General features: G+C 45.8%; 1 protein-coding gene and 1 long non-coding RNA gene across 3 annotated transcripts; one reads left to right on the top strand and one right to left on the bottom strand.

The window, feature by feature from the left end:
• Positions 1–109: 109 nt before the first annotated feature.
• LOC141952227 (uncharacterized) lies at positions 110–4,308 on the bottom strand. Its single transcript, XR_012631584.1, has 2 exons — positions 3,830–4,308; positions 110–3,743 (listed from the first exon to the last, which is right to left on the bottom strand). It is a non-coding gene; the product is annotated as an uncharacterized LOC141952227 (long non-coding RNA).
• Positions 4,309–4,355: 47 nt separating this feature from the next.
• Positions 4,356–16,878, top strand: NUP85 (nucleoporin 85). 2 transcript variants are annotated; one of them, XM_074889111.1, is made up of 19 exons: positions 4,356–4,474; positions 4,547–4,640; positions 4,716–4,878; positions 5,260–5,330; positions 5,857–5,900; positions 6,702–6,771; positions 7,696–7,817; positions 8,197–8,331; positions 8,908–9,030; positions 9,412–9,543; positions 9,948–10,054; positions 10,405–10,488; positions 11,103–11,168; positions 11,641–11,792; positions 11,885–12,002; positions 13,365–13,465; positions 15,236–15,387; positions 15,997–16,083; positions 16,691–16,878. In XM_074889111.1, the coding sequence occupies exons 1-19, from the start codon at positions 4,442–4,444 to the stop codon at positions 16,790–16,792; spliced, it is 1,956 nt and encodes a 651-aa protein (XP_074745212.1). In that variant the 5' UTR covers positions 4,356–4,441; the 3' UTR covers positions 16,793–16,878. The 2 variants fall into 2 exon arrangements, with proteins under 2 accessions (XP_074745212.1, XP_074745211.1); XM_074889110.1 differs by having other exon boundaries at positions 4,547–4,878.
• Positions 16,879–17,019: the final 141 nt, after the last annotated feature.

Genomic DNA, 17,019 nt, shown 5'->3' with positions numbered 1-17,019 from the left:
GGAAATAAAGCATCTTAAACCCCACTCTATTCTTCTACTTGGTACGCAGCTTTTTTTAAGTGAGACTCAAAACACGCGGGGTACTTTACAGAACAAAAGACAAGTGCCATTTCCCAAAGGACCTTAAGTTCTATTTTTAGAAATGATGCAACATCACAGAGAAGCAACCGCTCTGAGGAAGGGATCACAAGACTGATGTTGCTCCACGGTCCTGTTTTATTTTGCTCTCTCCACTTCTTCCTCCTTCCTGTTTGAAGATCTCTGTGCTACAGGTCCAGGAGAAGGATTTCTTTGGGAGGTGGGATGAAACTGGTCAAGGCCTGAAAGTGGCAAGGACTGAATGCAGGAATGGCATTAATTGAGACATACATTAAGGCCAGCATCACAATTAGAAAAAATGTGCTTAAAAGGAGACAGGAAAAGACACTAGATTTTATGAGAATGTATAGGATTTCAATATCACTGGAGAAGTTATATGCACTCAAAAAAGCTGAAAACTCAGCTCTACCACCATTGGTCTCACCACCAATTACACAGATCTCCAGTCACAGAGCAGGTTTCTACAAACCTCCTATTTATACGGCTTTTCTTCTTATATAGCAGCAGAGGAAACTCACATCATACAGGAGATTCAGAGGAGCTAACAATAAACAGAGTCCTAAAACCCGCAAAGATAACTGGCTAGACAGCAGCACTCAGAGTGAGCGGCAGGGGAGAAGCCACACTGGGAACTACAAAGGACCCATCCTGCAGGGTCCAGGCTGCAGCAAAGGGGGGAAAAGGAGCAGCTTTTTGTCTCTCTGAGCTCCTCAATACATGGAGTTGAAGGGAAGTGAATGGGAAGCATCACAGTGAGAATTCCAGAGAAATTCCTTCTCTGGGAAAAAAATTCCACACGTTGTTTCCTAAAATACTTCCATGCCTTGTTTCATTCTTGTACAGTTTTATAGGGAAGACATGCAATGTGTCTAGATCTTGCAGAGCTCTTTGGCTTAGTTCTCCACCCTGTTCTGAAGAGGGCAGGGAATATGGGTGTCCAATATACATTCCCTTTCACACCAAGATTTTAAATAAGATTTTTAAGACATTAAGCCAGCTACAAGCAGGTGTGTGCACACTGGCAAGCATAAGCCTACAAAAGCAACTTCCAGCCCCTTCAAAACTGTGCATTACTTTGCAATTAGTTTGATGCAAGAATAGAAAGCAGTTATTTGAAGGTGTAAGCAAGTGAGTAGGGCTAAAGCTGCCTTCTCAGCCTGGAGCCTGAAGGTCTGAGTTGTTTATTCAGGCTTTGCTCTTCATTAATACTAGTTTAGCCCCGGGTATAGAAAATGCCTTTTGCCTGGGGCACTGCCTGTTCTGTGCCTTCCCTATTCCTGATACTGATCATTCCCTCTGTTCCTCAAGTCATGAAATAGCTTCCAAACCTCCTATTTCACAACTTAGTAACTCCCCTCTTCATCAGGCCTTGATTTTTTTTTTTTTTCTTCTCCCCCCCTTTTTTTCTTTTTCCCCTGACTGGAAAATATGTTTCTCTTTGCCTTCCTCACTGGACCCAGAGCCTGTACTCCAAAGGCTTTTGAGCAATATGAAGTACCATGCTGACATGGTGGTTCTCAATTCTGCTGAATTACATGGACTGGACAGGCACAGAAGCATTTTTGCAAGGCATGCAGGAAGGTCTCCCTCCTAGATATGCCCAGACCTCCAGCCAATGTTCAAAGAAGGACTAAGAAATGTCAAGATTTCATACTAAAACTCACCTTTCCTGATAACTTCCCCAGGAATCAGCCACCTTCCTTATCAGTTCAAGAGCATCAGACGCTGCAGATATGAAAAGCCACTTACACTTTCCGTGAGTGAGCAAAGTGGACTGTACGTGCCAAGAGACGGCACGAGAGGATCACAGAGTTCCAGGACCAGCTTTTAGTGTTTCTTTACACAGGATGGATCCTGGAGCAGAAGAGGACACTGTCCCACTCCTAGATCCACCACCTCAGTAATCAACACTTCTCTCTCCATGCTGATGAAGAGAAAATAAGACCAGTGAGACTGATGGGCACTCTGCAGGGTTGTCAGGCCTTGCAATATAGTTGGTAAAGGCTGATCACCTGCCTTTTGGCGGCCTCTCCCTGCGTGTATGGCTGTGGTTCCCTACAGAATGATCCACAGACAAGTGTTATGTGTGGAAAAGGATAAAAGGAAAGCAAGAGAAACACACACAGCATGGTGAAAGCACATGGGGATGCTCCAGGCACTGGAGTGTCCCTAGGAAAGCCTCAGGTGGCAAGTTGTGCTATCACAGTTGATACTCAAATGAGCTCACAGAGAGGGAACTCCTTAACTTCACTACATGGAAAGCAAATAGCAACTCCTTCTGACAAGGATCTCACTTGGTAGGCAAGTCTCAGATTTCCATTAAGAGAGTTAGCCAGCTCTATAGTAATTAAGCATTTTAGGTCATTAGTAGCTTTTAATTATGATGCCCATACAGGCAGCGGGCTCTGTATTTTTCTTCAACACACTGATAGCATAAGCCATGAGAAGTCTCCTACAAGAAACTGATGCAGTTACAGAAGCAGCACCTTACCCTTGAAGAATGGTGGCAGAAGGCCTCTTCCTGCTGGGGTTTCAGGCATCCAGTTTTGATTTGCATCTGGAGCCATTTTAGTAAGGTGTGGAAGGATATTTAGTATCTAGATATCAGCACTAACATCCTCAGAAGTCTGCAGCACCATTTTGTAAGACAGTAGATGAATCCGTCCAATAGAGATTCAAATACATGCACATCCCCAAATTCCCCCCAAATACAGGACTCTTACCCACAATAGAGGATGAACGTTCTTAAAACTGATGAATCTTAGTTTCTCAAGCAGGTTTCTGAAGATTTAAGTTCTTCTACCCCACAACAAGCCATTCCTCCTGACTGACCTGAGTAGGCACCACTCCCTTTTCTCAGCATGATTGGTATCACAACGTGCTCTTACCAAAGATAATTGCTAGCTTTATTTTTATTGGAAATGATGGATGCAGTAGCCAATAAAGTAAAAAAAGAGACAATTTAGCAGTGGAGTGTTGCAGCATTTGTCATATGAGGACAGCGAATGATTTAAGCTATCTTGAAAAATTAATTCTTAGTGAGCTTCTCTGGAAAGCACCAGTCTGAGAGGGACCGGCTTCTTCTAGCTGCGAGTTCTGTGAGACAGCATTGCTACTATTTTTCTGAAAAAGTGTATTGCTGAACAAGTTTGTTATTGCAAGGAACAGGCAAAAAGTGAGGAGAGCAGAATGGAGGGGAAGGAGCAGCATGTGGTTAGTTTTATCACAGCAAGTTATTAAGAGATACTGAAGTTCCAATTCCATCGGTACGTGAGCTCCCAGAGTTCACAGCAAGTTGATGGGGCAGTGTCCGGCAGTCTCAGCAAGCAAACTCTGCCCAATCTCTAGGGGGTCTTAACTCCCACCCTGACCCCTGCCAGGCAGAGAAGGGAAAAAAATCTCATGACCCTGAGTTAAGTGAGTAAGGCAGCACAGAGTTCTTCCTGACACCTGCCAGCACGTCTCCCTGACCTGCTGTGATCGATCTAATGCTTCATTACAAGTCCTTCTCCAACCTGCAGGCAACCCACGGAAGTCATAAAGCACATAATTTGATTAATCAGCTTTATCAATGAGCTTGCCCAAGAGCTCCAGCAACTCCACTCCAGAGAATGTCACCTTCAACAACCTGGAGGCTCATCTATCTGCAAGTGTTTGAAGAAATAAGAGAAACTGGTTATTACACGGCAATCAAGTCAGTGAAGTGAACGCGAAGACTGTGCTGACTGACCAACTAGATCCCGCACACCCGGCGCCGGCACCGCATCCACGCAGCATTTAAACCCTCGAGACAAGAAAATGAAGCAGATCGAGACGGGGCGGCCTCCTTCCTCCCTCTCCTCCCCGCCCCAGGCCCTGCGGGCCGGGGTCGAGGTTCAGGGGGGCAGCCCCGGGGCTGCTCGGAGCCACCTGCTGCCTCTCCGCCGCCGCGCTGGGCCGGGCCCCGCCGAGGGCCGGCGCTCAGAGCCCCCGGGCAGAGCCAGGGCTCCGCAGACCGGCTCCCCCGCGGCCGGCCTCAGGGAAACCCCCGCGGCAGCTGCGGGCGAAGCGGAGCGCGGCCCAGCCCGCCCCGTCCCGCCCCGGCGGGGCCTTTGGGGCCGGCGGCGCTTCCGGGGCGAGCGGCCGGCGCCTGCCCCGGGCCGGCGGAGACCCGCCGGGCCCTTTCCCCTGCCGACGCCTCGGCTCGGGCCGGCAGCGCCGCGGGGAAGCGCCGGAGCGCGGGGGGGCTGCGGGGTGAGGCGGGCAGCGGGCGCGGGCGGCTCAGGCAGCGGCGCGGGCAGCCGCGGCGGGGCCTCCCCGCGCACCGGCGGGCGGGAGGCGGGAGGGGAGCGCGGCCGCCGCCATGGAGGAGCTGGACGCGGAGCCGCCGCTGATGGTGAGGGCCGGGCCGGGCCGGGCGGGCGCGGGGCGGTGCGGGCGCCGCTGACGGGCCGCTGTCCCCTCCCAGGTGGTGCCGGGCGCGGACCCGTCCGCCAGGCAGCTGTGCTTCGCCTGGGGCCCCGCGGAGGTGCTGGTCTGCGAGACCCTCTTCGGCCGCAGAGGTGGGTCCCCGTCCCGCGGCGAGGCCGGGCCGGGCCGGGCGCCTCCCGCCGGGGCGCTGACCGGGCGTGTTGCAGGCACCGGGGACGGAGGGCCGAGCTCCTCCCGCGTCTTCGTGGTCCGTAAGGATCAGGACATCTACATCCAGACCTTGCGGAAACTCTTCAACGAGTCGCACGGGATCTTCATCGGCCTCCAGCGCAGCGAGGAGGAGCTGGCGGGGAAGTCGAGGAAAGCGCAGTGAGTGGCCGCGGCGCGGGAGGGGGGAAACACCCGCCGTCGCTGCTCCTTCTCCAGCCAGGCAAGCGCCACTGGCTTACAGACGCCTCCAGCGAGGCACAAGCCATTAACCAGGGTGCTGTGGGCAGCAGCAGTGCCGAAAAAGTGACTGTTTTGGGGTGATTTTACAAAGCAAGGCCCTGATCCTTCCAGTAACCGTGCTGACCGACACCTTTGCCTGCCTGTAGCTGTTGTGTGTACAACAGCCGATCCCCGCTGGATTCACCGGAGTACTGGGGGTGTCTTCTACGGCAGAGAAACTCGCCCGGCTTTAGTGGACAATAGGCGTGAGACTAAACCGCAAACAGCTCTCTCTAACCGAAGCTTTTTTGTGTTTGGCAGATTGGTTCAAGTGAGTAAAAACTACCGGTCGGTGATAAGAGCCTGTATGGAGGACATGCACCAGGCAGCTAGTAAGTTTGTTTGTTCTCTTAATGCAATAAAAGGAAATGCTATTTGTGACTTCAGAAGTAGCATTTCAGTTATAAGTTATTGCAACTACTGTAAAATAGCATGCATAGATTTTAGTAATTATCAACACTCCATTTCGATCTGGGAGATTTCAAAGTTGGCTTGTAAATCTGGTCAGAGATTTTTTTTCTTTCCTGACTGTTTTAAGTGATGTTCTGGGGACTTGCAGTCTTTTCATATCCCGGGTTGCAGTTTTATGGGAAACTTGAGTCCAAATTAACAGCTTGCTTCCCGCAAAGAATGGGAGGTTTTACTCTTCCTTCCATCCGTGCTCTGTAGTCATACCCAGATTTGCACAGGATTTATAAGAAAAAGTTATAAAGTTTTATATAAAAGTTAGCTTTACCATGTGTGTATTTAGGTCTGTGCTTGGTGAGTGAACAGGTATTGTTGTCTTTATTTATGAGCCCAGAAAGGGCTGTGAAAGGTAAATATGTTTGTTTTTGATTTTCCTCATTCTTCCCTCAGTTTCAACCCGGGACCCTGCCCTGCACAGCCAGTACAGCACTCAGGTAATCTGCTGTCGTGTCATGTAGTCACAACTGAACATGAATCACTGGCTAGTAAATTCATCAAGGCCAACACCGTGGCAGTAAAGCATTTTAGATTTAACCCTGGCTTGGTATATTGGATGCGTCTCATGACCAAGAATAAATGGGAATAAATAGTTAGCTCCTGTATTTCTAAAACAATAAAAAGATGCCCAACATCTGCATTCACTGCCATTTCTTAAATATATATTCAGTGTTACAGGTGTGATGTTTTCTTGTCATAAAGCCGGCTGTGGGCCAGTACTCACCTGTCTGAAACTTCACCCCTCAAACACTCCAGTTCCAGTCAGCTGCACCTGAGCCTCGCAGCAAGCACTCGCTGCTCACCGTGAACTGTCAGACACTAGACGAGTGTTACGGGAAGAGCAGGTTGCTCACAGTAGTTTTGTCCTATTAGCTGCACCCATGCTGCTTCATTGGCCTTCCTTCCTTTATTGTTTGTATTCTTAAATCTTAGGAGTGCAAAAAGACTGAAAATAACACTTCCTGTACTATTTAGTATTGCTCACTGTTGACAGATCATCACTGCATTTCAGTACACAAACAGCTTCAAGATTTTCTAAGCTGAATGTGTGTAGAGAAGTTGTGGTTTGTTTCTGTCTTAATCTGTATCTCTGAAATGTCAGTGTGACATTTCTCTTGTCTGTAAGAGCTGAGCTTAACTGATTGCTATGGACAGCAGTCCTTTTAACCTTTGTGTGGTTAAAAAAAAACCTAACTGCAATAATTATTAAATCTGAAGCATGACCCTGCTCTTTTCAGGTTTCTATTCTCTCTGCAATGGAGCTGATCTGGAACCTGTGTGAGATTCTGTTTGTTGAAGCAGCTGCAGGTGAGCAGGGACTATCCTGATGTTAAGACTGAAGGGCTTTTTATTTACATACTTATTTGTTTAATATGTGTATAGCATCCATTGTATCATATTTTAATCTGTTTTAGAGATATGACAAGTGTCAACAAGGCTTTTAATACCACTTCTGCCTCAGTAAATTGCCTTCTTTATATTGAATTATGTCAAGCTATTAGATTTGCCTTCTGCTTTTTCCCCTCATGTAGTTCACTACAATTTAAATTGTCTTTTTAACAGAAAGGTAGTGAAGAAGAGGAATATCAAAAATTGCCAATTTATTTGACTTTTAAGCATAAGCGTATCTTTAAGCATCAAATACATTGATGCCAACTAACGTTTATGCATTCTCTGATGCAACTCCTTTAACTTTAGGATGCAATTTTTGAAGTCAGTTTGTTTACACCAGCATTTTAAAGTAGTAAATAGTTTTTTAAGGAAATTGGATTATGCAAATAAATATGCTACTTGTATAGTCCTGGAATTCAGAAGAGAGAATCACAAATTGTAGGTTACTTGATCTACAGATTTTCTCCTCATATTCAGGTAATAATAACGAGTCGATGCAAAATTAAACAGAAGCATTCTGTGTGTCTTCTGGCCTTGCAAGATTTATAATCTGAATCACTCACCTTCTATTTCTTCAGGTAACTGGTTAGGGTTTTCTGCTGGACTCTGCTGCTGTTCTGTCTAAAATTTGCGACACAGAAATCTGTCAGCAGCCTGGTGCTCCCACAGCCTGGCTACTTAACAAACTCCATTCCTTTGTAATTTGAGCGCGGCAAATAGAAACCCAATCAGTAAACCTCATCTGATGATTGTCAAACCGTGAAGGTTAGAAGCATGTAAAATAACAGTTTGGGAGCAAACAGTTGGGAACTAACAGAATGAAATCTTCTCTACATAAAGCTGGTCCCCTCCTGCTTCGCCTCCTGGACTGGGTTCGACTTCATGTCTGTGATGTGGACAACATGGTCCGTGAAGTCCTGAGCAGTGAAAATCCATCGAAACACGAGCTCTTCTGGAATGCGGCGAGTATAGTCACTTACAAAATACTTAAGTGAAGAGAATTCATGCCTGTGTGTTTTGCCTTCCTCCTCCTCACTCAACTCTAGACTACATCTCAGAAACTGATACTGAGGACACTGCTGCTCTCTGCCTATATAGGTTTTAAGATGAAGCCATCATGAAGATCATCCTACCCCTCATTCCCATCCTGATCCTTTCGCTTTCATGCTCCACAGAGGTCAAGACTTACACTGTGTACTTGAATTAGCAGGGCCTACAGCTTAAGCATTTTAACTCCACTTAACTTGCCTAAATCACAAGTTAAAATCCCCCTCTGATACTCCGCCTGGGTGTTTTGCAGCCTTGCATAGTGTGGTGCTCACAGACAGGTGGTTTTTGCAGGTGGATGTCTTTGTGCTGCAAGGCCGCATGGACGAAGCACGGCACTTGCTTGCCAAGGAAGCCAGTGCCAATCCCACGTCAGTGAACATGTACAAGACCTTGGATGACTTAATGAAGAAGATGCCTGTGCCCAGTGTATGTACAAAGTGGATTTTTTTCAGGCGGTTCCATTGGGAAAAGAGTAAGAGGGTTGACAGTATTAGTCCAGTCTATTTCATCTCTGCTGTGGCTCCTGTAACGTCACAATTTGTTGACCATTAAAACATCTCAGTCTTAATCCTTTACAGTAATAATATTTCTGTTCTTGGATTGCCCAAAAGACCCAACTATATGGGCAAAAAACCTGTCAGGTGACAAACCAGCACAGTCAGAAAGATAATTTTTGCAGCAGGATACATTATCAAGCTGTCTGAAACAGTTCCTGTTGAGAACTGTTCTCTTGTACAGAATGTTTTCTGAAGACTCTGCCAGCAGAGTTTCCTCCTTGTGAGGAAAAATTGCAGCTGCATCACAGGAACCTTTCATGGGACCCTCTTAAGGGCGTTTGCCTTATTTAGATGGGTAAAGAAAGACACTTCAAATGCAACTGTAGGGCAAGGAAAAGTTTGATGGCAGCCCCATGTTTAGTTTTTTAGGATGAATGACTGAGTTCAGCCCAAGCGCCTGTTGTGATTTGACTTTGTGTTTATTTTATGTATCTTATCTGTTCAGCTTGGCAACACCCAGACACTGACTGAAATGGAGCTGAAATGGCAGCACTGGCATGAAGAATGTCAGCGGTATCTACAGGATGGAACTTTTGCTTCCAACTCCCACATGGAATCCATCTGCAAGGTGTGTTTTTGCTGGGAAGGAAGGAAAGTGGACAAGTATTGGATCCGTCCTTGCGTATTTCAGGAGCCCTCCGTAGCCATAAGTAACTTTAATATTCTGGATGATCTGTTCATTAAATCAGGAGATTTCAGCCAGTCTTCTGTACTGGCTTCTTTGTTTTGCAACAGCCTTTCAAAGCCTGGGCAGATGGTTTTCTCTTCGTATCCAAGGCCGTAAGGCCTATTAGGAAACTGGGCTCTGAGAAGGATCTTTGTCTTTTGTTATTTAATTTTGATTACATTTTCAACTTTGCAAAATGGGAGTGATGCCTCTGAAGAGTTATGATGAAGCTGTATACGTTGCTGAATTTGCAGAGTTACTCCTGTGTTTTTCTCCCGTTAGATCCTGCTGGGAGATGAGGATGCCATCCTGGAGAAGAAGGAACTCCTGAGTACTTGGTACCAGTTTCTGGTTACCCGACTCCTCTATTCCCATCCAACTGTGAAGCCGATGGAGCTGCGGTTTTACGCACAGGCATGACATAGAATTATTTTTACATTCTCCACCGTTTCATGCACGCAAGGGTTACTGTACTTGAAGAAAAACTTTGGGAGGGTTGACATCTTATAGCAACTTCCTAACTGTAAGACATTTCCTAGAATTTGTAAGTGGACTGGGAGACTGATACAGTGGACAAAGAATTGTTGAAGACCAACTCTCTTCAGTGTCTAATGTGACCAATCTTGTTCCTGCGAATTGTTTTCCCAGTTTCCTTATGCTAAAAGAAGAAAAAGTCTTTTTTGTAAACGTGTTCAGTCTCTATGATGTATTCTTTACCATAAAATAAGCTAAACAAGGCTGCTACATCCAAACAAATGTCTTCCTTCTACCATCTCACAACTTCTGCATGTGTCATGTCTTGTCATCTTATTCCACAGTCTAGTATGGACCTGTTCCTGGGTGGAGAAAGCAGCCCTGAGCCTCTAGACACGATTCTAATGGCAGCCTTCGAATTTGAGATGCATCAAGTGATCAAGGAATGCAGGTTGAGTTTTCAGGTTTTTGCTTTACTAGTTCTACAGTATTGCTTCTGTGTGCAGTCACTCCAATAGTATTTGGGGTAGAGGATATGGGTGCAGCCCACCTGATCGTCCTTTCAAAGAATTTAGCAAAAACATGTGAAGCAGACAGCAATTAAAAGTATCCCAGTAGGTTTGGGACATTGCAACCAGACACTGTACTGTAATACAGCTTCGGTGTTGGTGAGAGTGCCTAAGGCATTCCTTAGCACTGGAAGGCTCAGTTTTTTCTTTCTTTCTTTCTTTCTTTCTTTCTTTCTTTCTTTCTTTCTTTCTTTCTTTCTTTCTTTCTTTCTTTCCCTTGCTTCACATGCAGCATTGCCCTGAGCAACTGGTGGTTCGTGGCTCATCTGACCGACCTGCTGGACCACTGTAAACTCCTGCAGTCTCACAATCTCTAGTAAGTATTTGTATTGACTATTCAGACACCCAGCAGCAAGGATGACTGAAATAGCATGTGGATTTTGGTTGAAAAGGAGCATTTTGGGCATTTACAGAAGATGGAGAATAAAGGTGCTGCACGTGCCTCTGAAGTTACAGGCAGCCCAGACGCTCTCAGCAGCAGAAGCAGTTGTTGAAGTTGACATGCTATTCAGCAGTGCCTCGGTACAGCATTAGGATTTTTTTAAAATATAATTTTATCTGAAATATAATCAAGGACCCAGATATTTGTGGTAATTGGGAATGGTGAGAAACTAATCTAAAAAGAGTTTCCGTACTTATGCTCTCAATAAATTCAAGTCTGAGCAATTGAATTTTGCTATCTGAATTCCCTTGAAGTTTCAGTTTCTTAAAGCACTTTCAGTTATATTTGCTAAGTGCTGTAAATATTTGGCAGGTCTCCCTAAGGAGAAAGCTGACCTGCATGCTTAGGCCTGAAGTACGAAGCTTATTAAGAGAGCTCATGAGAAAACACACTGCATAAATTAAAAGTACTTGTGAAATAAAGTCAGCAGTTTTTTTCCAATGAGGTGCATATAGTAATGCCTGTTTCTTTTCTCTCTTCCTCCCCAGTTTTGGTTCAAACATGCGTGAATTCCTTCTGCTAGAGTATGCCTCAGGACTCTTCTCCCATCACAGGTAGCAACTTTTTTTTTTTTTTTAACTCAGAGAATAGACTAACTTGAGGCAGCCAAAACAAATAACTCCAAGTTAACGAAGTAAAAGGCAAAACTTGCGGAAGCCACTGTTAAGATTTCAGCAAAGGTGTCCCTAAGGGATCGTACTACACTAGCATGTTTCCTCTCCTGAAGGAAAGACAAAAGCTACCTCTTAGAACCCATCAAGCCTTCTGGCCAGGGTAGAATTACTCCTGCCACTGTGGCTTTTTTGGTACAGAGCAACTTGCACTGAAGCACTTGTGAGGTGCAGGTATTCCAGGGTTGTATAACAGGCAGCTGGTATTTGGTAGAAAGTAAAAGCCATTTTGGTTCTGAAAACTAAGTTAATCAGAGCTGTTATTCATGCAGACTCAGATTCTTCTTGTGGCATTACTGTTGTGCTTATGTAAGATTTGATTGGAATGCTTGATGATTTTTTTTCCCTCTCTCAGCCTGTGGCAGCTGGGGGTGGATTACTTTGACCACTGCCCAGAATACGGCAGGGTATATTTGGAGCTTCATATTGAGCGGATACCCCTTAACACAGAACAGAAGGCCCTCAAGGTGCTGAGGATCTGCGAGCAGAGACAGATGCATGAACAAGGTGATTGATTTTTAAATCTCTTTGTTTTGTAGCGATACAGGTGAAACTACTGAAACTAATTCTTCCCCTCTTCTCCTGTGTTTTCTCCTAAGTTCGTAGCATCTGTAAAATCATGGCCATGAAGGCTCTGCGGAATAATCGCTTGGGCTCTGCCCTGTCGTGGAGCATCAGAGCTAAGGATGCGGCTTTTGCCACGCTAATATCTGATCGGTGAGTCCCAGTCAGAAGCTCTCAGATGGCTGCTGCTGTGGTGGTAGGAAGGGCAGAAGGCAGCTGGTCCACAGCCATCTGCAATGGACCAGAAAAGGTCCTGCTGCAGGCAGACAGGGATCGTCTTTCCCTCAGAACAAGTACCAGCTTCTGGACTAGAAGATGACATCCCTCAGTACTCTCATCTGCAGTACCCTAGCTGTTTCTTTTCTACACTGTTTTACTTCATGAAATCTAGAGATGAGACAGATCGGCTTTATCTCGCAGTCCAAGCCTCTTAGACCTTGCTTTGATAAACATTTCTTCTGGCAATATATCTAATGCACCGCCCTTTCACTTGCCCCAGAAGGGCTGTTCGATGTACAGTGAACCAGGGAACTGATCTGGGTGGAGGATAATCCCCTTCTGAGCTTTATTCGGATTATTTTTAACCAGTCTAGTTCACCGTGTGGTCTCCAAACAAGTCAGTGGGAGCCACTCAAGCTCCCATTTCTGCAAAAAAATTTCAAGCCACAATTACATGTAACAAAGAGTAAAGTTTTATCGTGTCCCTGGTTTTGCATAAACTTGTCACAATATCTGACCTTGCAAGGGTGGGAAGGTTGTTATAAAATTGAAGAGGATGCTAACACTTAGCCTAGGCCTAGACAAAAGATACGGCAACATTCTTTATGCCTTTTAATCTCCGGCAATTTATGTCATGTATTTTTTTGCTAATTGGAAATAGGCAGGTACCAATCTCTTTGCATAGTTAAGAGTATAATTTTGAAATTACACTCTGGGTAGATGGCCAGGCAGTACTCCATCTTCAGCAGTGAAAAGAGGGAGTAGTAAGAGAGTGTTGGTTTTTTTTTTCATTTATTCTTTGACAGAGTGGGAATCATTGTATTTCTTTCATCGGAAGGTGAAAGAAAACCATCACAGGAAGCAGCTCGGAAAAAAGCAGCATAATGAAGGCTGTGACAAAACAGATGAAAAGCTTTTAGAACTGTTTTTATTCCTGCTGCTTACCAACTTTTTTTACACAGCAGAAAAATAGAGCTTTTGTTATGATCTGGGAGTGTTATTTATGCATCCACCACCCTTGGCTTCCTGTGCTCGTTCCTTCACTTATTCCTTTTAAAGAACGGATCTCACCTACCACAAAATCTAGAAGAATAAATAAGGTGGCTGTTAAACACACACTACACCAGATCATTGGCCACTCCCAGGAAACGTTTTGATGTCTCTGAAACCGTCACAGGAGGTTGATTAAGATGGAACTCAGTTGTAAAGTTTTCTGGGAAGGGATTGGGAGATACAAAATGAATGTGGATGATGTTCTCCCCTCTAAGCTTTTATCATATTTTACTTTCTCCCTAGATTCCTGAAGGACTACTGTGAAAGGGGGTGCTTCTCTGACTTAGATCTCATCGATAATTTGGGACCATCCATGCTGCTTAGTGACCGGCTGACATTTCTTGGTGAGGACTGTCTACAGTTTTCATTCTGCTCTGTTGTTTAGAACAGTTAACTCCACGGAATTGCTTGGATTTCTCTCTTCCTCCATCTGGCTACATCCTGTGTTAGTGATGAGGGGAAAGCAAATGCCCCAAGGTGACTTGGGATGCAGCCTGCTTGCCACCGGGAGACTGCATTTCCAATTGCACTCGCAGTGGGCATCTGTTCTGCACTGCTTTGAGCAGGATAGTCTGGAATTCTGACATCTGTATGATTCCCCTTTCTTAGTCTTTTTCCAGACTGTATCACCACCTAGAGAGACTGAAATATTAACAAAGGCAATCTGGAAGACCTTAGGGGGCTTCCTTGGAAGAGTAAACCACTGGTTTAAGTTATTTTGGCAATATGATAATTTTACTAACTTCATAAAGATCTCCAGAATCTCAACAACTTTTCTTGGTTCAGTGTGCCAATTTCAAGCTCCCTCAAACAAAAGCTCTCTCCTACCCTTTCACTCTAGCAGTTGTGCCAAGTAACAGCGGAGGGCCTCCAGCTAGTTTCCTTTAGACACCGCAGCTTCCCCCTGGCTGGCCCGAGTGCGGGCTGGGGTGACCTGCCTGTCTGGCTGCAGCTGCTCTTTGGCCTTTGATTAATAGACCAAGACAGGAAACTGAGTAAAATGCACCTTTCTCTGGAGCTGTGGCCGTTAGCAAGCCCCATTACAGGGGCCAGAATCTAATAGGAAGTTGGAACAGCTGCTGGCAACTGGACTGACTCCCTTCTGGCTGACACCAGCATTACAGGGAGAGTGATCCTGAGTTTGATCTGTTCCCATTTGGTCCCAGTTTGCAAAACTGGAACTGTATTTCCTTCATTTAAACCTTATCCTAAATTAAGCCTAGAAGCTAACTGTGATTTACCAGACTAGTAATCCCTCGTATCTCTGAATGCCCCGTGTCATCCAGCCCCAAAAAGTTGCAGTTTAACTGTGTGACTGTGTTTATAAACTGTGTTGATAGAGAAATTATCTCCCTTTCTGCTTTTTATAAAAAGTCCTGAAAGGCCTGAAAATATTTCTGCTTGTTTTTCCTTTGGAGTTTTTAGAAACATAGGTGTACTTTTGCTGGACCACTTTCACATGTCTCTGTCTTGACCTCAAGCATGAGCCAAAGGCGACTCTGAACAGAAATCATAACTTCCAGTAGTTTGACATTTTAGTGGATACAAACAAAGCCCCAGAATAAAACTCACTTTCATCCTCAGCCAGTTCTCAGGTGCTGGATATTGATCTAACTAATTCTTAGCAAAAGCAGAACTTTCCCCATGAACAAAGATCTCAGATTGCATTTAAGCAAGCAGGAAGACAATGAAGCCTTTCAGACCTCCCGATACTCTGTGCTGTCCAAAAGAACATTCTCTCCCCACCGCCTCTCCCCTCCTGTTCCTGGTTTTTGCAGACACCACCAGTCTCGCTAAGCCCCTCGTGCTGTTGCTCACCCTGCAAACACTCAGCACCAGACAGTACCACTTAGTGAACAGGCTGGATCAAACAGTAAACCTTACCAAGAACAGTAACTGGTTTTTGGGCTGCCTTTTCAGCCAGCCTCTATTTTAACCTTTCTTCATGCCCAAGATTCCCATTCCTCCAGCTGCTTTGGAGACTCGTTTCGGGTGGGGGTGGTTCTACCCCAGGCTTCATGGGAGTGAAGAGACCTTCTAACATCCAGTAGCCCAGGCCCGAGCAGGTCTGACAGACGCTGACGCCTTTTACCCTTCCCCAACTGCCTGTGTAGGCAAGTACCGAGAATTCCACCGGCTGTACGGGGAGAAACGGTTCTCTGAGGCTGCCAAGTTGCTTTTGATGTTGATGACAGCTCACATTGCTCCTTGCTCCTTCTGGATGACCCTGCTGACAGACGCCCTTCCCCTGCTGGAGCAGAAAGAGGTGAGTGTGCTGGTCACCCCTGACAGAGCCCCCCACGCCCTTTCTCCACTTCCTGAGACAGTGTCTCAAAATGGTGCCCCCTTCCTGCCCCCCGGCTGGGACCTGCAGTGCAGAAGAACTGCTGGTGGCAGCTGTGGAATTGCACAGCGTCCGCGTGTCCTGTCAGCGGGAGCACAGGGGATTCCCACGACAGGATAATCATCTCGTAACTTGGTTCCCTGCTTTTAGAAAACGGGTGGAATATATATATGCTGATGAGTGAAGTACACACTGCATCCAAGTACTTCTGGTACTTGGCTTGAAGATTTTTCTAGTGTGCTTCCTTCTTCTAAGCCCAATTTTTGCTTTAAGATCCATCAAGAAAACGACAGTTAAGCAATAACAGACCCATCGCTCTCACCTGGTGGCTGACCCTGCTTTGCACAGGAGGTGGCACTAGAGACCTCCCAAAGTCACCTCCAGCCCGAATTATCCGCTGATCCTGTGATTTACAGGGTCAGAATGGATCTATGGGAGTGTGAAAGCTTTCTCTTCCTCTCAACTGAGTTTTTCAGACTGTGTGATGTCCTGAAACATGATCATTTTCAGTAAATACTTTCATTTCCACAGGTCATATTTTCAGCAGAGCAGACTTACGAGTTGATGCGATGCCTGGAAGACCTGACAGCAGGGAAGTCAGAGAAGCAGAAATTCCAGGTAGCTCCTGTTTTGAGGACATCTGGCTAATGGATGGGTGGGGCAGTGGGGAGGGTCGGGGAAAGCAAGCCCTACATTTCTATCCTTGTGTGGGGGCAGAAAGGAGGGAGAGCCCGGGTTTCCAAGGCTGCGTCCAGTGTTATTTTTCAAGGCCAGCCAAATGAGGCACCATCAAGAGATAGTTAAGTATAGGCAAAACCAGTACAGGAGTACTTCCGCTCCTCACTGTTGTGCTGATTTGGATTGGACTGTGATGCTTTTCCAAGATAAATAATTGCAAATTACACAGGCAGTGAAAAGCTGAGATGCTGCCATCTGACAGCTCCAGCTATGAAGTGTTCCAGGCACAGAATAGGGAGCCATTTGCTACACATGCAAACCTCTGCAGCTGCCAGAAAAAGAAAAGTCTTGGCAGTGCTGTCTTGTGTTGATCTAAAGAGTAGGAAATGAGCTTTTGCTCTTCTCAGGAGGTCTCTGTAACAGGTACATACACACGTAGTCTTCATTTTAATGACCTGCATCCTTACTTCCCAAAACTCAGAAAAAGAACCTACTGCCAGCTCATTACTGCGTGTAGCTGTCTAACCCAAACTCTGCTGGCTTTTAGGACGATGACGTTGAGACTATGAAAGTGGAAATGCTGAGACTTGCTCTTGCACGAAATCTTGCACGAGTCATCGTCAAAGAAGGCACGTTGGAAGGCTCCTGAAGATGGCCGGATGTGATTTTACTCTTCCTCTGGCTCACTGTACATAAACCTGACTGCTTTTCTAAGAATAAACGTCTTGTTTTGCATATTGCTTGATGATTTGTTCTTATCTTCCATAAGCGTAACTTTAAAAAAAACCCCATAAATGTAACCTGTAAGGAGGAGCTGCATCATTAAGGTTGTCTGTTCCAACTTGGCCTGGCAACCCTCCCCCGGTAAAGTGAACC

The sequence above is a fragment of the Strix uralensis genome, chromosome 19 (genome assembly GCF_047716275.1).
Source record: "Strix uralensis isolate ZFMK-TIS-50842 chromosome 19, bStrUra1, whole genome shotgun sequence".
NCBI lineage: Eukaryota > Metazoa > Chordata > Aves > Strigiformes > Strigidae > Strix > Strix uralensis.
The sequence above is the reverse complement of the archived record's forward strand: the minus strand, read 5'-3'. Positions and strand labels throughout refer to the sequence as shown.